This window comes from Pezoporus flaviventris, unplaced genomic scaffold (assembly GCF_033815535.1).
Source record: "Pezoporus flaviventris isolate CSIRO_AGI_PZ_B2104156 unplaced genomic scaffold, CSIRO_AGI_Pfla_v1 ptg000036l, whole genome shotgun sequence".
Lineage (NCBI taxonomy): Eukaryota > Metazoa > Chordata > Aves > Psittaciformes > Psittacidae > Pezoporus > Pezoporus flaviventris.
In genome coordinates this window covers 45,544,414-45,562,646 of record NW_026892584.1, presented here as the reverse complement: position 1 = coordinate 45,562,646, position 18,233 = coordinate 45,544,414, and the positions used below count along the sequence as shown (strand labels likewise).

The 18,233-nt window shown below is 39.0% G+C and overlaps 1 protein-coding gene across 3 annotated transcripts in view; it reads left to right on the top strand.

Annotated features, from left to right (window-relative positions):
- Nucleotides 1–18,233, top strand: part of MNAT1 (MNAT1 component of CDK activating kinase) — a 125,252-nt gene that overhangs the window by 59,610 nt on the left and 47,409 nt on the right. For all 3 annotated transcript variants that reach the window (XM_061464228.1, XM_061464227.1, XM_061464229.1), the window contains exon 6: nt 1,034–1,159. In XM_061464228.1, coding sequence (XP_061320212.1) covers nt 1,034–1,159 — 126 coding nt within the window. The remainder of the gene's footprint in view (nt 1–1,033; nt 1,160–18,233) is intronic.

The window sequence follows — 18,233 nt, the reverse complement described above, 5'->3', positions numbered from 1 at the left end:
ACCAAGGCATCCTGCAGCATTAAAAACTTCCATCTTCTTACCCTGAAATGAGTAAATGACAATCACAGCCCAGTTTATTAAAGCCTGTTTTATTTTATGAGAAACAAATATTGTTGATAGTTTAATATTAGCTTGGTTCCATGAAATAGAAGTCTATGTGACATTTGAGGCCTTAGGAATAAAGTACTGCTCTAGAGCAGTCCAGGAAGAATCCATCTGAACTTCTTCCCTTTTCTCAACTCTAGGGTCATTCTAGCTAGCAAGTCTCAGGCCTTTCAGGGTGTGTGTGTATAATTGCATGAATTCATTAGAAAATTATTTGGCAGGTAGTCTTCTGATTCTCTCGAGAGCGCAGTTGCATGCATATATGTATGTTAATAATCTGTTCTGAGAGCTGAAGTAGTTCACTTGCTCAACTATTCATTTTACTACTTTATATATATATATATATATATATATATATATATATATATATAAAAAATTGGCTGGCTTCCCTAAAAATAAGTTGGTGAAGGAGAAATAAATATGCTGTTGGTTGCACTTACAATAGTGCCATTGTGCAAAGCAGAGCAAGGATCGTTTCCAAACGGCCTCAGGTGAAATCTAGTGGGAAACAATTTCAAACTGGTCTGAGTTCATTGGTGTAAAGAATGTGTCTTAGATAAACATCTGATCCGAGTTATAATACTTGGTATTATTCCTTCTCTGATTAAGTTCTAATTTTTTAAATTTTATTTTAATAAATATACTTACATTGGCCAGTTGAAATAAGGAGCCTGTTATATTGTCTTTAATGTGGATTCTATAAAAATGGTTGTTTGCAGGTTACACTTATTTATGGGGTTTCTGCAGCTTTTTCTTATTACTGAAAATGATTGTTTTCTGTAAACTGTTACTCATAGAGAGGATACTTTGCATTATGCTGCTCTGCTGGTGATGGCCTTTCAGGCACAGCTTTCAGTTTTGAAAAATATGCAGTGTTAATTAAGAGTTTTGGGGTTTAGCATTCAAAATTTGTTCCTCATCTTTACAGGAGAAGTCCAGTCTTCCTGCTTCATTGCTTTTAGCTCAGCATAAGGACAGATCTACTCAGCTAGAAATGCAAGTCGAAAAACCCAACCAGGTCAGACCAGTCACGTTTTCCACTGGGATCAAAATGGTAAGTCTTGCTTGTTTTTGTGTTTATTTATTTTTTAAATGCTTTTCAAAAGACTGAGGATTTCCTTATATGAAATTTAGAGGTTCCTTAAACCTAAGTTGCATATTATATGAAAGACTCTTCTCTTTCAATTAAGTATGTAATTATGAATTAATTGAAAAATTTAATCATTCTGCTAGTTAGAATATATGAAATCTTTTCATTGCATAGTTACCAAAAAGCAAGCTTTATCTCTATCCCTGCAAGCTAAAATTCTGGAAGTTCCAGGACAGGCTGCACTTTATTGAGATTTACTTTAAGCACTGGAATAATGTGTGATGAGACAGGCAACTTAAAAAATAATGCCAAATGGTTAAGGATGCTGTTTTCATTGTTATTAGATTCCAGGAATCGACAAGTATTTGTTAGTCCTGTGGTGGCAGCTAAAGATTTGTCAGCATTCCTGTTCTTTATCATGACATGGTACAAGTACACATCAGCCTGGCTGTGGAAATGTAAAGTTTGGGGGTAATGGGGGATGTGAGTGTGAATTACTGGTCTCTTTTGCACTTCACTGGTTTGCTGTTTTGTTTTAAATCTCTGCGGTTTTTTTAGACTTTGTATTCTAGAATTGTAGTGGTAAATGATGTCTTGAAAATAACCAACAATATTCGCCTTCCTCAACAAACCAAAAAGTCAGCAAAGCAAAAGCCCTTGCATCAAATTAGCCTTCCATCAGTTAATCAATTTATTTTGTCACAGATGTCTGTGCTGGGTTCATTATCCCCAAAAGAGTTCACAATGTAAAAGTGCTTGCAGCTTTCCCCCCATTCCCTCCTCTACCCCCCCCCCAGTAGTTCCAGGTTTTGCAAAGTTGTGCAGATTATTTTCTTGTTTTCCTGTAGTAAAAAACTGTATCTTCGTCCTTTTGCTTTTAAAATGTGAGAGTCTGGGGGATTTTCTGTTCATGTAGAAAAGCTAGTGGGCAGAAAGGTTTGTTGTTCTGTTTAAAACAATTCTAACTGAATGCCTGTACTTTTTCTTGCTGTTTAAATATATTGTCAGAATTTCTTAAAGCTGTTGGCCTTTCTTCTGGGAAGAAGAAGATTAGCATATACTATATGATGAGGATAATAGAAGGACTTTCTAATGTATCTGCAAATGGATGTTAAATGCAGTATGCGTTAACAGTAATTTCAGATCTGTAGCCCTAAATAAACTTCATCCAGGAATGGTGAAAGACTTGGATAAGGAGATTTCTAGATCATGACATTTAATTTTTAAAGTTTGGAATAATAGGGGATATTCCAGGTAACTGATTGTTATTTTATCAGTGTTCAGAAAGTGTGAGTAGATGCCTAATTTAATTTAAGTCCCAGACTAACAAAAAAACCCCCACCCTGACTGACCTCAGTCCTAGATTAAAAAAAGAACTAATAATAAAAAAGAGTAAGTACAGTTAACAATAAAGTTAAGTATAGGTATGTTTGATGTTAGTTACTACTGTTGATGGAAAATGGATTACATCAAGCAGACTTTACACTGATAAAATCACAGGTTTTGAGAAAGGTGAACATTTCCATATTTTCTTCATAGAGTGCTTGATTTAGTTATTACATGACATTGTTTTTTAGAATTACATAGAAATTATGTTACACAATAATAACAATATTGAGATTCGGCAAAATAAATTAAGTGGCTAACTTGTAATTTCTGAAGTAGTTGTTTGTTGCCACAGCATGGGAATATTTCTGTGGGTGTTCTGCTAGGATGCAGTTCAGTGTTTTGAAGCAGATGTGGAATTTCTGTGGATGACACATAAGTTGGCAGTTTACAGGGCTGCTCTGACAAGTTGGCCTCATTTGAATGAAATGTGTTTTAATATGACTAAATGCAAAATTATAAATAGAAGAGTAAATAACAGGCTCTGTGAAGAGGATTTGGAAGTTTAGCTAAGCAACTTAACCAGTTCTGTCCTTAGCCACAGCATGTGAATGTGGGGGCCTTGGGTATGTGAATAGTGCAGCAATAAAATAGGACTTTTCCTTTTGGATGCAGTATTGGGAAGACTGATGGACTAGAGAGTTCTGCTGACTGTATTTTTGAATACAAAAATCAGAATGCAAAGAGGAGCTACAAAAATCCGTTCAAAGGCAGAAAGATATGCTTTGTACTGTGTTCGCCCTCTTGTTTAAGAGAAAGTTAAGATCATAGAATCATAGAATGAGTCATATCATACTGTAAATTGAGTCAATCAATTTCAGTAAATACCTCCTTAACACAGAACATACCAAATCAATTGTAATTACAGTGCAACAGTAACTGTAGCAAGAAATCAGTAACCTTAATTGAACACGTAGGATCAAGGATACTGAAGGAACAAATAAGACCTAAAGTTCACAATATTCCACTGGTTAATTGGCTGCGCTGTCCAAATTGACTGTGGAATTCAGTGAAATGTCTGATATTTTCAGGTTTAGGACTGGGATGTTCCTTGGAAAGTTACTGTAGTCAAATGCAAATTGCTTGACTCAGAAGAGTTTGTTTTGTAAAAAGCACTACTGCTTACTGTATGTGATTTGCTGTGGTTGATGATCCCTGGCAGTGTATTCCAGTGACAGTATAAAGTGAGTTCCCACCTGGGCACCTTATGACATGCTTATTTTCTGGCTCAAGTGTTTTTCTAAAATCTTGAGATGCTCAGTCCATTTCTTTTGCATAGGTGTACACTTGAAATGTGTAGAGCTGTTGCTGCACTGCCCTTCAAGGAAACAACTCTCTATAGTTGCTTTAGCTTCGTTCCTGTCTAAGCCATGGGGAGTACCAAAAACTTCTTTAAAAATACAGTTCTAATTAATGCTCAGTTTGGCTTGAGTTCTGCAAATTAACTATAGTTCCTGTGAAAAGTCTGCTTTGTGCTCACTGTTACAGTTTTGACAGCACGCGTTTAATGAATCACTATGTATGTTCTTCCTCTGTACTTTTATTTTTTCCTAATAGTTTGGCCACTGACCTTTTCTGAGAAGTATTTTCCTTAATTTTGTTTCAAAAGAAGGGAATCCAGATAGAGCCAGCTGAGATGCTGGCTAACCCAAAGCTTGTGTTTACACAAAGGCTATAAAAATATGCCAGTTGTGTCAATCCATGGTTTTTTTTTCTCAGCCTGAACATGAGTGTTTTTCTTGGGATGGTTTTGGTCAAAGATGTTCTTCAGCCTGACTGATAATCAGACATGCTTCTCAGTGTCTGAGCTGAGGCATGCCCATTCTAGTCTCCTGGGGAATGCTCAAGGAAGTTTGCTCATTTAAGGTGTCATAATAGCGTTGTGCAGTTCCTATGCTTGCACGGTGAGGAGGCAGTGTCTTTCACTTGTAAGCTAAGCAAGAGCATCCCCTATAGCACAAGACAGACAATTAGCTCATGGGAATAGGGTGTCCTTCACTTTTCCCTTTGTTTTGGGTTTTTTTGTTTGTTCATTTTTCCTTTCAAGTGGAAGCTGTTTTTCCTTCACAGTTTGCTTATTAACTTGTGAATTCTATTTCAGTAAGTTGTAACTTTTGTGCATGAAGCGTGCCTTCCTAATCAATTTGATTTGCCTCTGTAAGTGGTGGGAGAAAGTGTTTCAGAGTTTTCTGTTTATTGTGCTCATCTTAATGAGAACTATGCTTTGAGCATATCTGAATGTTTAAAACAATTACGAAAGCTAATCTCAAATCAGTGTAAAGCTACAAAGGAAACTGCAGCAATAGTTGCTGCAGTTGTGCGAACAGTTGTTGCAGTAGTGCTAAAAATACTATTTTCTGTCAATGCTTGTACCTTAGATTTTAGTAGCTTTCAAAAAGAGCAAACCTTGTTGGAGATGCATGATATTTCTAGTATTTCTAGGGCTTATCAGGGTGTACAAACCAAATCTAAGGTCTGGCAATAGAACTCTTCTGGTTCTTGGTGAATGGAGTGACCATTTCAGATTGTGAGGCAGCTTTAATGTGAAGGTAATTTTAATGTCTAAAAGAGGTGCTCATATACATTGCAAACGAATGGCAGTTTGCAAATGTAACAGTAATTAATTTCATTACAGTAATTTAGGATTTTTAATGTTTCTGGTATTTACAGGACTGTTGAAGCCTTTTGCTGCTTGTAGATCTTCACATCACCATTGCGGTTAAGAAAAACTTACAAGTGTTGATGTATTTAACTTTAATTCATTGAACTGGGAACATGCAAACCTTTGAGACTGTGGCCCAGCTATTTACATGTTTTTTACAAACATGAATGCCTTAGCTGGGCTCAGCTGCATGCTCTCTTCAGCATATTTCAAGCTGCATGCCCTGTCCATTTCCTGTTCCTTCCAGTTTTATAATGTTTCTTGCTCCTTCCCCCAGCCTCCCAGGAGTCTTAGCCTCTAGTGATGGTATTCTTGAAGTAATTTCATGTAGTTAAAAACTTAATTATGTCTAATTGGATTGCCTGAATATGCGGGAAAACAACATAGGTGTCCTCTGGCTGCCACCACTTGGGAGAGCTTGCCTTTCACATTTTATACCCAAATACCTCTAAACTAATATAATGCATCACTGACTGCTCAATTTCTGTCACATTTTCTGTTTCCTTAATTAAGAGTAGTGGGAGTATTAATAGAAATACTAGTGCTTTGTGTTGTATGTGCTTCATCATTACCAAGATGGTTGCCACCGCTCTGAATTTGCGGTTTAAATAGATGTGTCAGGGAGGGAGGGGAACCAGATGCCCGGAGGTGATGTACTTGCCCAGGATTAGACAGTAGAGCAGCAGCGGAAGGAGGAATAGGATCCAGCCCTACTAAATTCCTAACCTTGTGTCTCTTCCGCTGAGACGGGCTCCATCTCCTGTCAACAGGACCCCTGAATGGCAGCAAATTAAGAGTGAAATATCTGCTTCAGCTTCTACTTCCCTGTCCAGATCACAGCAGTGGTGTTTACATTTAACTTTCTGTGTGTCTGAATATTACCAGGGTTTTATTCCAGTTATTGTAGTTTTCAGGCTATTAGTGAGTGAATGCTGGGGAGCAATGTGCAGTCTGAAGCAGTTGAAGCTTGCAGGAGGGAGCAGTCGAATCAATATTTCAGAGGAATGGATCTGTGTCAGACACAGGATGTCTACGACACCTCAGGAATGCACACTGCCACTAAGCTGAGCATAACAAGTGTTAGGGAATAGATTTCATGCAGTGTTACACTTGCAGTGTTATTCTAATGGGAAATAATGTTCTTATGTTATGTGGAGCTATTTCTTTTAAAACACTGACCTCATCAGCTCAGGTCAAATTAACTATTCTTCATTACTGCCTTTTCCTGCAATATTGCTTGCTGTGCAAACAACTGCTCAGCGGCTGCTCCTGTCCTTCAGTCTGTTTCTTTTATAGCTTGTGGAGCAATTACCCAAAATCCTGTTCCAAATGCAAAATAGTCTGTCAAAATAAGTTTTTAATCAGTTGTGCTCCTTCAGAGTTGCTTAGACATATGCCAGGTACCCTGAGGTAAGTGAAGTGCATATCACACTGTGGTTTAGCCTGTAACTATTCTGCAGCTCCTGAGAGTGCTTTGCCACCCTTTCTGCATGTCAAGGAACTGTTGCAGCCTTGCAGCCTTGCAGCCTTGCTTTGCCAGTTCTTACTGCACTGATTGGGTTGGTTGGTTTGTTGGTTTTGGTGTGTGTGGCTTTTTATTTGTTTTGGCTTTTTTTTTTGTGTTGTTTTTTTTTTTTTTTAAGTGCTTTTAGTACTTGCCTAAAGTTAATAAGTAAACAAAGAAGTAAAAGTCAAGCCAATTTCCTTCCTTCACTGTTAGCTCAGCTGGTCTATCTGAAACACTTCAGATGGAATTGATTTCTTTGAGATGTATGCCAGTCTGAGTTTAATTGGTGTTTTGTTTTTAATCTTTGTTTGGTTCATACTACACATTTCTCTTGCACATTTCTTTTTGCAGATGGGTGGAATGTATTTCCCTTTTCACAACAGTTAATAGTTTAGAATCACAGCAAAATCACAACACTTATTTTCAAGAGGAAGTAGTGTGTTTAGGAATATAGATCCTGTTTTAGAAAGGGTGTATGTAAAGGTGAAGTTTTCAGTGGTGATGAGCATTATCTAGACCTCCAACAGGAGTCTGGCTGAATCCGCACTGTGAGGCTGCTGTGCTGCCCTGCAGCCTTGGTGCCTGTGTGCGCGATGGCTCAGTGCTCAGGCACTGGGAGCTGCATGTGAAGTAGAGTCCATTGCAGAGGAAATCCACGTGTACTGGTGAGAGGAAGGTCCCTGTGCTTTCCAGCAGGTCTCTGGATGAGGATGCTCAGAGAGCCAGCATTATTGCCAAGCAGCTTTCCTGGAGTGGAGATACACAGGAGTGCATATTTGAAAGCAGGTGCATGTAGCCCTCTAACACCGACTCTGCCAGTGGGATTCCGCAGCTGCTAAGCACCTTCTCTTGATTCCTAATGAGAATACTTATTGTATGTTACTTTAGTTTGAATTTTTGTCATCAATAACAATATCTTGTTTTTTAACACGAGTTTAATAAGAGTTCCATTGATCTGCTGAGAAGGACACCTCTTTCTGAAAAAAAAAAACAGGGAAAAGAAATGGTGGCTGCTGGATCTCCAGCACCTTTGACAATAAATGTATATGGAATTCACATATATGAATTGAGGGACACCAAAAGTGCTGAATGGTAGCATTTGCATTAGGGCTAACATGCTGGATTTAAACTATGATCCAGAGTCCTGTAATCCACATAGAGTTTACTTAAATCTCATAGGATTATATATACAATATTCTTGCAACTTCCGAGTAGCATGGTGGAGAATGATTAGCAGTAGTAAATATATTTGTCATACTAAATCTCTGGCCAACTATTTAAATAAAGATGTTTTGTTAAGAGTCAAGCACATACATGCATAACTGTGCTTAAAGTTTTTGAACTCTGGTTTTTAAATGTATGCCAGCCAAACTTTATTTGAGTGATCTATCACCGGAACGCTTCCTGTGCACTCCAGCCCACAGACCGAAGTCCCAAACATTTAATTGGGTTCTGGCCTTAGTCAGTAATTACTGTTATATCACAGTGCATAAACATGAAGCACATTATGTTGACGTAATGATTTTTTTTTTTTTCTAATGTAGGTAAGAAATATTTGTTGTTTTTTTTGGGGGGGGGGGGGGGGGGGGGGAGTTTCTGGGGGTGGAAGGCCAAGTAAATTTTACCGTATTTGTTCTTTCCTCTTCCCTCATTTACACAGTGCTGACCTTGGAAAAGGAGACTGGATTTTGCAAATGCAGTTCTATGTCTCCCTGTATCTCTTTGAAGGATTTCTGTTTGGAATGCGTGAGGAAAGATGCCATACTCGAAATTAAATTGTTTAGTGGACAGACATAATCAGAACTGCTCGACCCAATTCTGTTTTATGGTTGGGCTCTTTCATACTGCTCCGTTAGAATAAATACTTGTTAATTTGCTCTAAGGCTCCTGTACGTAGCTAAAGCAGCAGATGTTTATATACACATATGAGTATAAATACAAATTAGGCCCATAAGTTTGCACAGCTGTAATGACTGGAATTCAGTAAATGAATTAGTGCCAACACTGTTAATTGTATGGGAGGGAACAGCAAGACCAGTGTATTTGCCAGTGAAGTGGCTATAGCAATGGAGCAGATCTACACTTCAGCTGTTGCTTTTTGGAATGGAGCTGGGCATTTGGGGTTTTATGTTTCTTTTCTTTTCTTTTTTTTTCTTTTTTTTTTAATCTCCTGTTTGATTTATGAAGTTGCTCAAGAGCTTGCCTGAGTCTTTACCATCAAATTTCGGAAGCATATCTGTGTGTCATGCAGTGTGTTGTTTTGGTCCCCTGAAAAGATGCTGCTTAGGATGAGGCTTACAGGGAGGACGCTGCTGGCTGGGCTCAGCCAGGCTGTTGTCGGCTCCCCATCTGCATGGGAGCAGGCCCTGGGACAGGAGCTGGGTTTTAGGTCCTAATGTAGGATGCACAAATTCAATCCTTAAAAACAGCCAGACTTGTCACTAGCTATGACAGCACAAAGACATGTTGTAAAGTGATCTAGGGAAAATGCCATTTAGGTCAGCCTGAGATCTTCCTGTTTCTGAGTCTTCTAGGTCTGAATGTGCTGTTGCTTGAGTAGGTGTTACTGTGAGCAATAAGGAGAGATCTGACTGAAAGAAAGAAGGTGGCTGAGAGTCCAAAAAAACAGCTGGCAGGGAAATAAAGAATAATAAAAAATTTCTCAATCACTGTTTGTTTTGGAAAGATCATGCTTTAAGCACATGGAAATACTTTACACATTTGAGAAGTGCTGACTTCCTACATGCCTTGTGAAGAAACAGCAAATCATTCATATAATGTAAACACATTTATAGATTGTTCCAGTGTAACTTTTTTCAGTGCTGCTGTTCTTTTTAACAAGATACAATTTGGTGCATATATGCTCTTTTGATGCTGTACCTTGGCTGAGAGTTGCAAACACTATAAATATTAGTGTTTGTGCTAAATGAGGAGCACAAAGTTATTGAACCACATTTTTAATTCAAAAAGTTATTAAATAGTGTTGCTTGATGCACTGCTTAAAAGTAAACATACCAGAAAGTAACGCTGGGGTGAAACAGAAATAAATAGCTTGTCTATAAGTGCGAGTATAAGCAGTCTCATTATGTCTTGATAGAGATGATAAAAAAATTAAGAGCAGACAAAGTTTCTCTGTAAGGGTGGAAATTTAAGTCAGGGAAAAAAAAATTAATGAAATGAGAACAGTCTTGGTGCCAAGATTGCAGTAGGTATTTGTGGAATTGTATAATCATAGTGCTAGCAGGGTTCTTGAGAGGCCATGGGGTTCTTTCCCCTGCTGCGAAGCAGAGTTAGGAGTACTACATGACAGGTACCTGTCAAAATCTCCTGGGCAGCCTCTGGGAGCACTTATTTCCCTTGCTTTTACATTTTAGGGGAAACTTAGTAACTGTACATTTCCTTGACAGGAAAGGTAAAGTAATTTGATGTTAAGTTTAATTTTCTCAATGTCTAGGTAGGTGCCAAAAGCAGCTTGTTCTCTGCCTCTTTGTAGGAACTTTTTATGTACTTGAAGATGACAGTGGAAAAAGGACTTCACAGAACTAAATATTTTAGAATTTAGATCTTAAAAAATAGTTCAGATGCCTTTATTGCTACTTAACAATAAAAACATCAATTTCTTCTGCAAATGCTTGATAGACTGTCTCCACTGTACAGGCTAGATGTGAAATGGCATTCATCATCTGGAATGAGGACTCTTTAGATAAGAAAATTCTTTTAAAGAGAGCAGTAAGAACATTTAAAGAATTGTAGTCAAAGCAGTGAAGTATTTGAAGCCATTTAGGCAAACTAAAGTAGTAATTTTCTGTATGTGCATAGAATAATGTATTTCTGTCATCTTTTCTAAGCACTTCTTTGCAGTTGTGAGAACATTGCATTTTTCTTCTAATCCTTTCTTCTGTTGCTGCTGATCAAAGTAGTTTTGTGTCATTCCTTCATCTTCTCTCTGATTTACCTGGGGAAGAGCTGGAGACCTGGAATGTCAGAGCTGGGCTGATGGCTTCACAGATTCCTCTGAGTCAGTGGTCACTTGGGTTTTTGTCCATCTGTCTGATTTTGAGAGACTTGCTTATGAGGTACATTTGTGCAGACTTACCTCACAGACTAGTTTTATTCCTGGTTATTCCATTTCTCAGTGAACTGGAGTCCATTTTCTGATGTTGTAGAGTATATTGACCTTGCAGCATAGCTAGAAGATCAGTCATATGCCTGTATCTTCTTTCTCACCTGTTCTCAGTGCCTCCTGCAGACAAATTTTGGGTAAGCACAGCCTGCAGCTGGCTTTTCTGAAACTTGCCAGATTTAAAGAGTCATGCAAAGGGAGCCAAGAGCGGGACAAGAGGAATAGCAATAGTGGAAGGTAATCCCTGAAAGAAACGTGGCAGGGATGTTGTTATAAAGTCAGTAGCAGCAGCAGTGGTGTCATGGTGGAGCACGGGTTAAGAACTTGGGATGGGAAAGCACAAGGCAGCGGTGAGATGGATGGAGGAGGAGGTGGGAACTTGGATGTGAGGTGCTGTGGAGAGGATGTGAGGGCACAGGGCCATCACTCTGATGGGGGAGACTTGGGGCAGTTTGGCAGAAAGGCAGGAGTGGGATCGGAGTTTCTAGGAAGAAGGGCAGAGGGCTCCGGCATGAGATTGGGAAATAGGGACCTCTGGGACAGAAGGATTTGGGGGATTGGGGTTTTTGGTACTCATCTTTTGGATTGGTTCCTGTGTAAGAAGTCTGGTCTGTGAGGACAGCAGGGAATGGTGCGTACACACTTGGGTGATTTCAAATCTGACCCCTCCACAACTTAAGAGGGGTTCTGGCTGTAGGCAGGGATGTACATGTAAGACTTGTATTTTCGACATCATCCTCTTGTTTTTTTTTTTGTGTTAATCTGTGTTACAGTTTGCACCAGCCTCGCTAATATGTTAATTCTCTACAAGGGAAAGCACTCAGTGTGTTGACTGAGGCCATACTCTGTGTGTGCATGTGCCACCTTTCTGCACCTTAACTTGTGCCTAAGTGACCACAGTAGATAAATGAATGTTTGCTACAGGGTCTCAGAGGAGTTAGCTTTTTAGCTTTAAAACAGCACATTTGTGAAGTAAAAATACATTGACTCTAGTTTTTAACATTCGGTATTTATCCAAGATACACTTATATTGCTCTAGGGTACTTGCAGCAAAAGATACTTGGATCAGAGAGACAGTGGTCTGTACCAAGGAGTCTTCAGAAGTAATTTTCCTCTAGAATGTTTGTTCAGGTGCAGAGGGTAGGAGAAAGGGATATTGGTTTAGGCAGTTGGCGTTGGACATCAGAAGGTGAACTTCCTATACGTACCTAGTGTGGACTCAGCATGTCAGGCAAGGTGTCGCTGGAAAGGAATATTGACAGCACTGGCTACTAATGAAAGATGAATGATGCTCATGAAGAAATGCCTTGGTCTCTAAAAATTTGGCTTATCTTTATTCATCTTTATTTTGTAAGAAGAAAAATGTGGATAATATAGTATATCAGAGAATTAGCTATTTTAATTTATTGTTCTGCTTTGCCTGAACATAGCTGCTATACAGGTAACTCGTATTTTGGGGAAATAAAAGGCTCAGGTGTAATTTCTGACATGTGTTACAGTTCAGCAGAATGTGTGGCAGAGCTGTAAAACACTCTGCCTCTTGCAAAGTGGATAATAGCATGTTAATAGGTTGTAATTTATGTGCCCTCTTTTTATATAATATAAAATACGGGAAGATTATTGTGACTGTGAAGAAACCTGACTCACTTAGACAGGTGTGTGTAGTGGTATGGGCAGGAAGTGGAAGGACAGAGAGCACATGTGGAACAATCTGTCTAAATTAGCTAGATGGGGACCAGGAAACTGGAACTTGCAGCATTTGCAGTGGTTAGTGGAAAATGAAGTGATGGCTTTGTGTAAGAATAATGATTCTTGTATTATTCTGGGACAGTGAGGTAGATGCTGCAGGAGACAGATGTGATGTTTGAAGGAGATGCATGTAGAATTGGATGACAGTAGAAAGGTAAGTAGGTTGGAGGGAGGAACAATTTAAAACTGAGGGCTGTGCACAGGAGGGGGAAGCAGCATATATTTTTAGGTGAGGTCCATTCTGTTTCATCTCTTGAAAGAGAGGCAGAAACACTGCTGTCTTCTCCAAAGCACAGAAAGAGAATCACAGAAACATGATCCTCTGCAAGACTGTCAGAGGCAGTGCCCAAGTCAGCAAGAGCTGCTGGTCCATGCCATGTAGGCCTGCTGACAGATCTATAAGGCATCAATGTAGGCATCTGATCTTCGCCATCGTTAGGCAGCCTTTGGCACTGGGGCTTAGAGCTGCCTGTGTTTCTGTAACTGCAGGCACATATGCATGGCTAACATAAGAAAACCAAGCCACATAGATTCAAGGCTTTATATAAAGATGGCTAGCTTGTAATGTTTCCCTGTGATAGGCCCTTGGAATTCAGACAACCAGTGTTTGAGTAATCAGTATTTGAAGAATTTTCAGCCTTTCCCCCCAGGTGGCACTTTCTGTAAGAGTGTTATGGTAGTGGCACTGGGAATGCAGCGTTTTCCCCTCTTTCATTTGGAGTGGGATTTGAGCCAGATCACGAACACAGGTCCAGAAAAGGGTTAAACTAGGGAGTTTTATTGTTGGACTTTCCACCAGCCACGCATAAACTCTGATATGGATAGAGTTGGAGGACTTCCGTGTTGTCTGCTTGATAGAGGAGATCTTGGTATAGATCTTTGACATCCAGATCGCGGTGCTCAAGGTCTGTTGGCACTATCTTGGCTGTGCCTGCACACTAAGGGATTCCCCTTTGTGGTTGTTCTAGTGAAACATGATTAGGGTTTTCATTTATTGCAAGGGGAGAAGAAGAGGGCTTGACTTGAGAGCTGATAGGATGTAGAAGGGACTACAGTGGGAACTTTAAGTTTCCTTAATCTCCACCAAGTCAGTTTTCATTTATTCACCTTAATCTGCCTCTTCATGGGATGATGTCTTGAACTTGAATTCCTATTTTAATTTATGTAGGATCTGAAGCCTAGATGGGATTAGAGCAAGAATTCATCTCAAATAGGGCAGTTCTGAAATCTGTTTGGAATAAGAAGTACAAAAAAAAAAAAAATTAAAAAGAAAAGATGCATATGCTAAAGCCTAATGCAGTATCAGCTTAGTTTCATTGGTAGCATTGTGTACAGCATCTGCTTTATGCTAATTTTTAATGTGTTTTGTGTCAGGTTAGTTTAGTTTGAAATACAAAATCAGACAGATGTTCCACTTTTAAAATAACAGAAATATTCTTGAAGAGTGCTGTACCTATTTAACTGTTGGTTGCTTTTAAACTCTCTGTAACTCACTTAGGCTGTAGCTGAGTTGCCAGGTATAACTTTGGCACTGAGTCTGTTTATCACCTAATTGAAAAAAACTTGGATTTCTTTTTAAAGAACCCTGAATAAAATATTTTTGGTATCTGGGTTATTTTGTCATGAAGAACAAAGGAAAAAACACTGCTGCATATTCTGTTTGGGGAAATCTCTGTCTGCAGCTCTGGAGCTGTGGAAGTGCAGTGTGGACCTGGGAAAGATGGGAGTAGAAGAGTGTGTTTTCTTACATCTTTTGTATGGGGAAGCTTTTGCTATTTTACATTCTGTTGTCTTCGTTTTTGCTGACAGAAAAGGAGGAGCAGGAAAGCTAAGGAATGGCTAGCTGAGACTTTTAGGAAGGGGAGAGAGAACTCATACCTGACACCGCCTGTGGGTGACAGGGATAGACACACACAGCAGTTCTTTATTTGTGCAATCAGAGGTATGTGTGTGTGCATTGTCAATTGTCCATGACAGCTGGTATTGGGGGGAGAGAGCTTTTTAGGGGAATTCAGAGATTTAGATCAGGGAACATTTGCTTCAATCAAAATGCTTCATTTCCAGTTAATACCAAGTGACTGTCAGATAAAACTAGTTCACACATGATTTTGGGACTGGATTATCAATGCAGCTTTGGAGGGTTATTTGTTTTGGGTTTCCCAGTTTCTCCAGGAGGGCATATTTTACTGAAGGATCAATTAGAAAACCCAAAGGAATGTGGTTAATGTGAATGACAGGGTTACTACTCTGACCACTTTGGCAGAATCAGTTGAATTTTTTAGAACTGCCCCTTTCACAATTCTTTTATGCTTTTATATTTTTTTGATTCAGTTAATTTTGATTTTTTTTTTTTTTTTTTAGTACTTGCATAAGGACATGCAAAGTATTAAGCTAAGACCATGGGAAATGACTTTGTAAATACTTTCTTATTGTTCTGAAATCTAATTAAAACCCTGCAAACTTCATCATTCATCATTTTACCATAGGAGTGTATTTCTTATGAAGACAGTCTAATATCCTGCAGCAACTTTATGGCATTACAAGAATAATTAATGGACCCTTTTAGGGCAGTGTGTGTTGCTACAATGTGGAATAATACTTCAGTGTTGTAAGTGAATGGTGTGCTAGGAAACACTAATCCCTTGTGTATAGTAACAGGAAGTATAAATATTACTTATTAATAATAATATAAAGCACCTTAGCACACATGCTTTTTTTCTGGGCATTTCTACCTTTTTGTAAACAGTGAATTTTAATTACAGAAAATTGGTGAGAAGCAAGAACAATTTGTGTAATTAAGAAGATCTGTTTATTTAAAAGGCTTCAGAAGTTCTAAGAGATGGAACTTAGGCGCATGAGAGGGATGAATGTTGTGCAATAATGCCCCTTCATTCCCCTTTCATAATAAATCTCTGCAGAGTATTCATTTAAAGGGCTGAATGCCAAAAAGAACAGGTTCGACTTGTCTGTGAGGATTTACACCACAGTAAAATGCACAACTGCTTTTGTAGAGGTCATTGTGAAGGTCACGGAGCCAGCATGCAGCACTGAATGGGAGCAGCCCGTAACAATGGTGTGAGAGGTTGGACTGGGTGAAATCAGTATTTAAAACCTCATATGAAATGTAGCAATAAGCTGGAATCATTAAAACACATGATTTCAAAGCACGATGTTGTTTTGCAAGAAATGTATGGTCCCATTTCCAGAAGTTTGATCGCATACCCTCTGCTGAATGTCCCTCCTGGGTCAAAATGCAAGAGTGTGCTCGATTCTTGACCATTAACATTGACATAACTTAGCATGTCTAATATAAACACCTTCAAACCATTAACGTTCACCTCTTAATTACCTGTAATTTGGCACACCTATTTTTACAAGTGAGATCTGAGTTTGACCATAGGGTCACTATGTCTTTAAATAAAAGATGATCATTTCAAATGGCAACCAGCCATCAGTGGGGTTTAGTGCAGAGATTAATTAGTAAACTTCGGAATGCGCTACAACAAATGCAGCTGATTGGCAATAGCATGTGGAGCAGCAACTGGTGGAAAGCTAGTGCTGCTGAGCAGCAGAGGTATTTCCAAAAAGTCTTAAGAGTTGCTGTGATGTACTATACTTTAAATGGCACTGTGCTGATTGCATCAAACCTCCAGTTTTCTATTTGTGCAGTTTAGTAAGCGCACAGATTAAAGAAGTTGGATGTGCATCTGGAAAGCAAGCAAGCTGTCTTTTATCGTTTTGATGTGATTAGGTGCACCCCATCAATAAACAGTGATGGTGCCCTTGAACATGAGTTTACAGAGAATTGTGGTTTGTCTGCAGTGCGGTGTGCAATTTTTTAAACTAGGAGGGCAAGTATCAATGGTGCTGTAGAATGCTGGGGTAGGAACTATTTGAAAAAGATGTTGCAGTAAATATGATTTGATTCAATAGTTGTTGCAGTAAGCCATTTCTTGTAATTGTAGCCTACTTTTAAAAATTATGTAAATTACTAAGTATGTGTGCTTGCATGACTTATAATTGCTTGCTGACTTACATTTAAGGTTTTAAATACATTAATTAGAGAAATTTGGAAGCATCCGATGTAAATTAGCTTTCTAAGGTTGCTTGATCTATTTGATATGAGTAATGGATCCCATTACGTATCGTCCCTAGTGGGACTATTTTCTCAATTTGTGTAGGCCATGGGACTGGGTCCCAGATAATAAAATTAAGATGATTTATATAATAACTAACTACTCTTGAGAGCTGACTTGGAAGCCCTATATACTTTTAAAAATCTCCTTTAATATTATTGTGTTAGTCTCTTGATGCCCACCTTCAATTAGAGGTATGGTCAAGCATCCATTTAAATTAGTAAAAAAAAACCCTCACACCAATGTCAGTGGGTCTTTGCTTAAAAAATAGCCCATACAACTTGACTAGCGTGGTAAAGTTCATTTTACTGTATGTATCCTGAGTTGTGAGCTGCTTGACTTCTGAGCTGTTGGAACGGTCTACAGAAGGATGAGGAACAGAGACCATAGTTGTCGAGGTGCTGGTTGTTTCTCTGGAGGCCTGTTTCTGCAAGCCTCTGCTTCCTAGACGGTTGCGTTTATTGCCATAGGTAATTGCAGCGAAGCGGATGGGCTCAGTTTACACTGTCAGGTTTAGGCTTGCTCTGGCTTTGTTGGACTGGACTTGCAGGCCACGCTCCAGACAAAATAATTGGTGACTGCTCCTCTGACTTTGTGAGGCTCTTTCTATGCTTAAAGCTGGGTAGTTTTCTAAGGTGTATCAGTGTTGCTGAATCTGGGTCTAAGCCCCCAATAAATATGATAAAATTTTCTGATAGCAAATAGATTTGTTAGCCTGAGGTGCCTTTAAATGAATCCTGTGTGGAGCTATACACAGGATTGGGGCATTACAGGGTCTTGCAAAACATTCAAACCGTCAGCACTTGGGAAAGAAAAGACAAAAACCTATTATTAATCGTATGTACTCTAGAGTTTCTGATTTGCTCCTCTTGATTAGAGTGATAAAGTATCAGTTACTCCTGTATCTGTAGTGACATAGCTTGTGACACTGAGTTTGTGTTTCGTGTGATGAAGTGGAACAGTGATGCAGATGCACAGTAGCTCAGTGTTGCTGGATGGATGGCTTCCAGGTAGATGGAGACTTGGGCTAACTGGCTTAGAAGGCAGTTCTCTGTGGTCACTCAAAAATCAGCACTTTCTGGTGAGTCTAGAAGTGTGTGTGTGCACGCTGAGTCAGTCTTGTATATAGCTGTATGATTGTACCACAGATTAGACTCAAAAGGCTTGGCAAATCCTATTTGTGTGGGAAGCTTAAGTGCATAAAACTTGCCTAATTTACTTTATTTACATCAATATAATCCTGCTTAAGGCCTTTTGGAAAGCACATCTGAGTGAACAGTGTTCTAAGTTAACAGTGTCTTTTGTGTTCACAATAAAAGCTAGTTTCATTTGAAAAGAGTGTGCTTATGGTTACCTTCTACAAACTTTTGATATATTAAAAGTGGAAAAACTCAGTTCTCCTGCCTGCACACATCGTCTTTCGCGAAATCTGTGCTTAAAAGATTTACTATCTTCAGGTTTACTTTATGATCAGC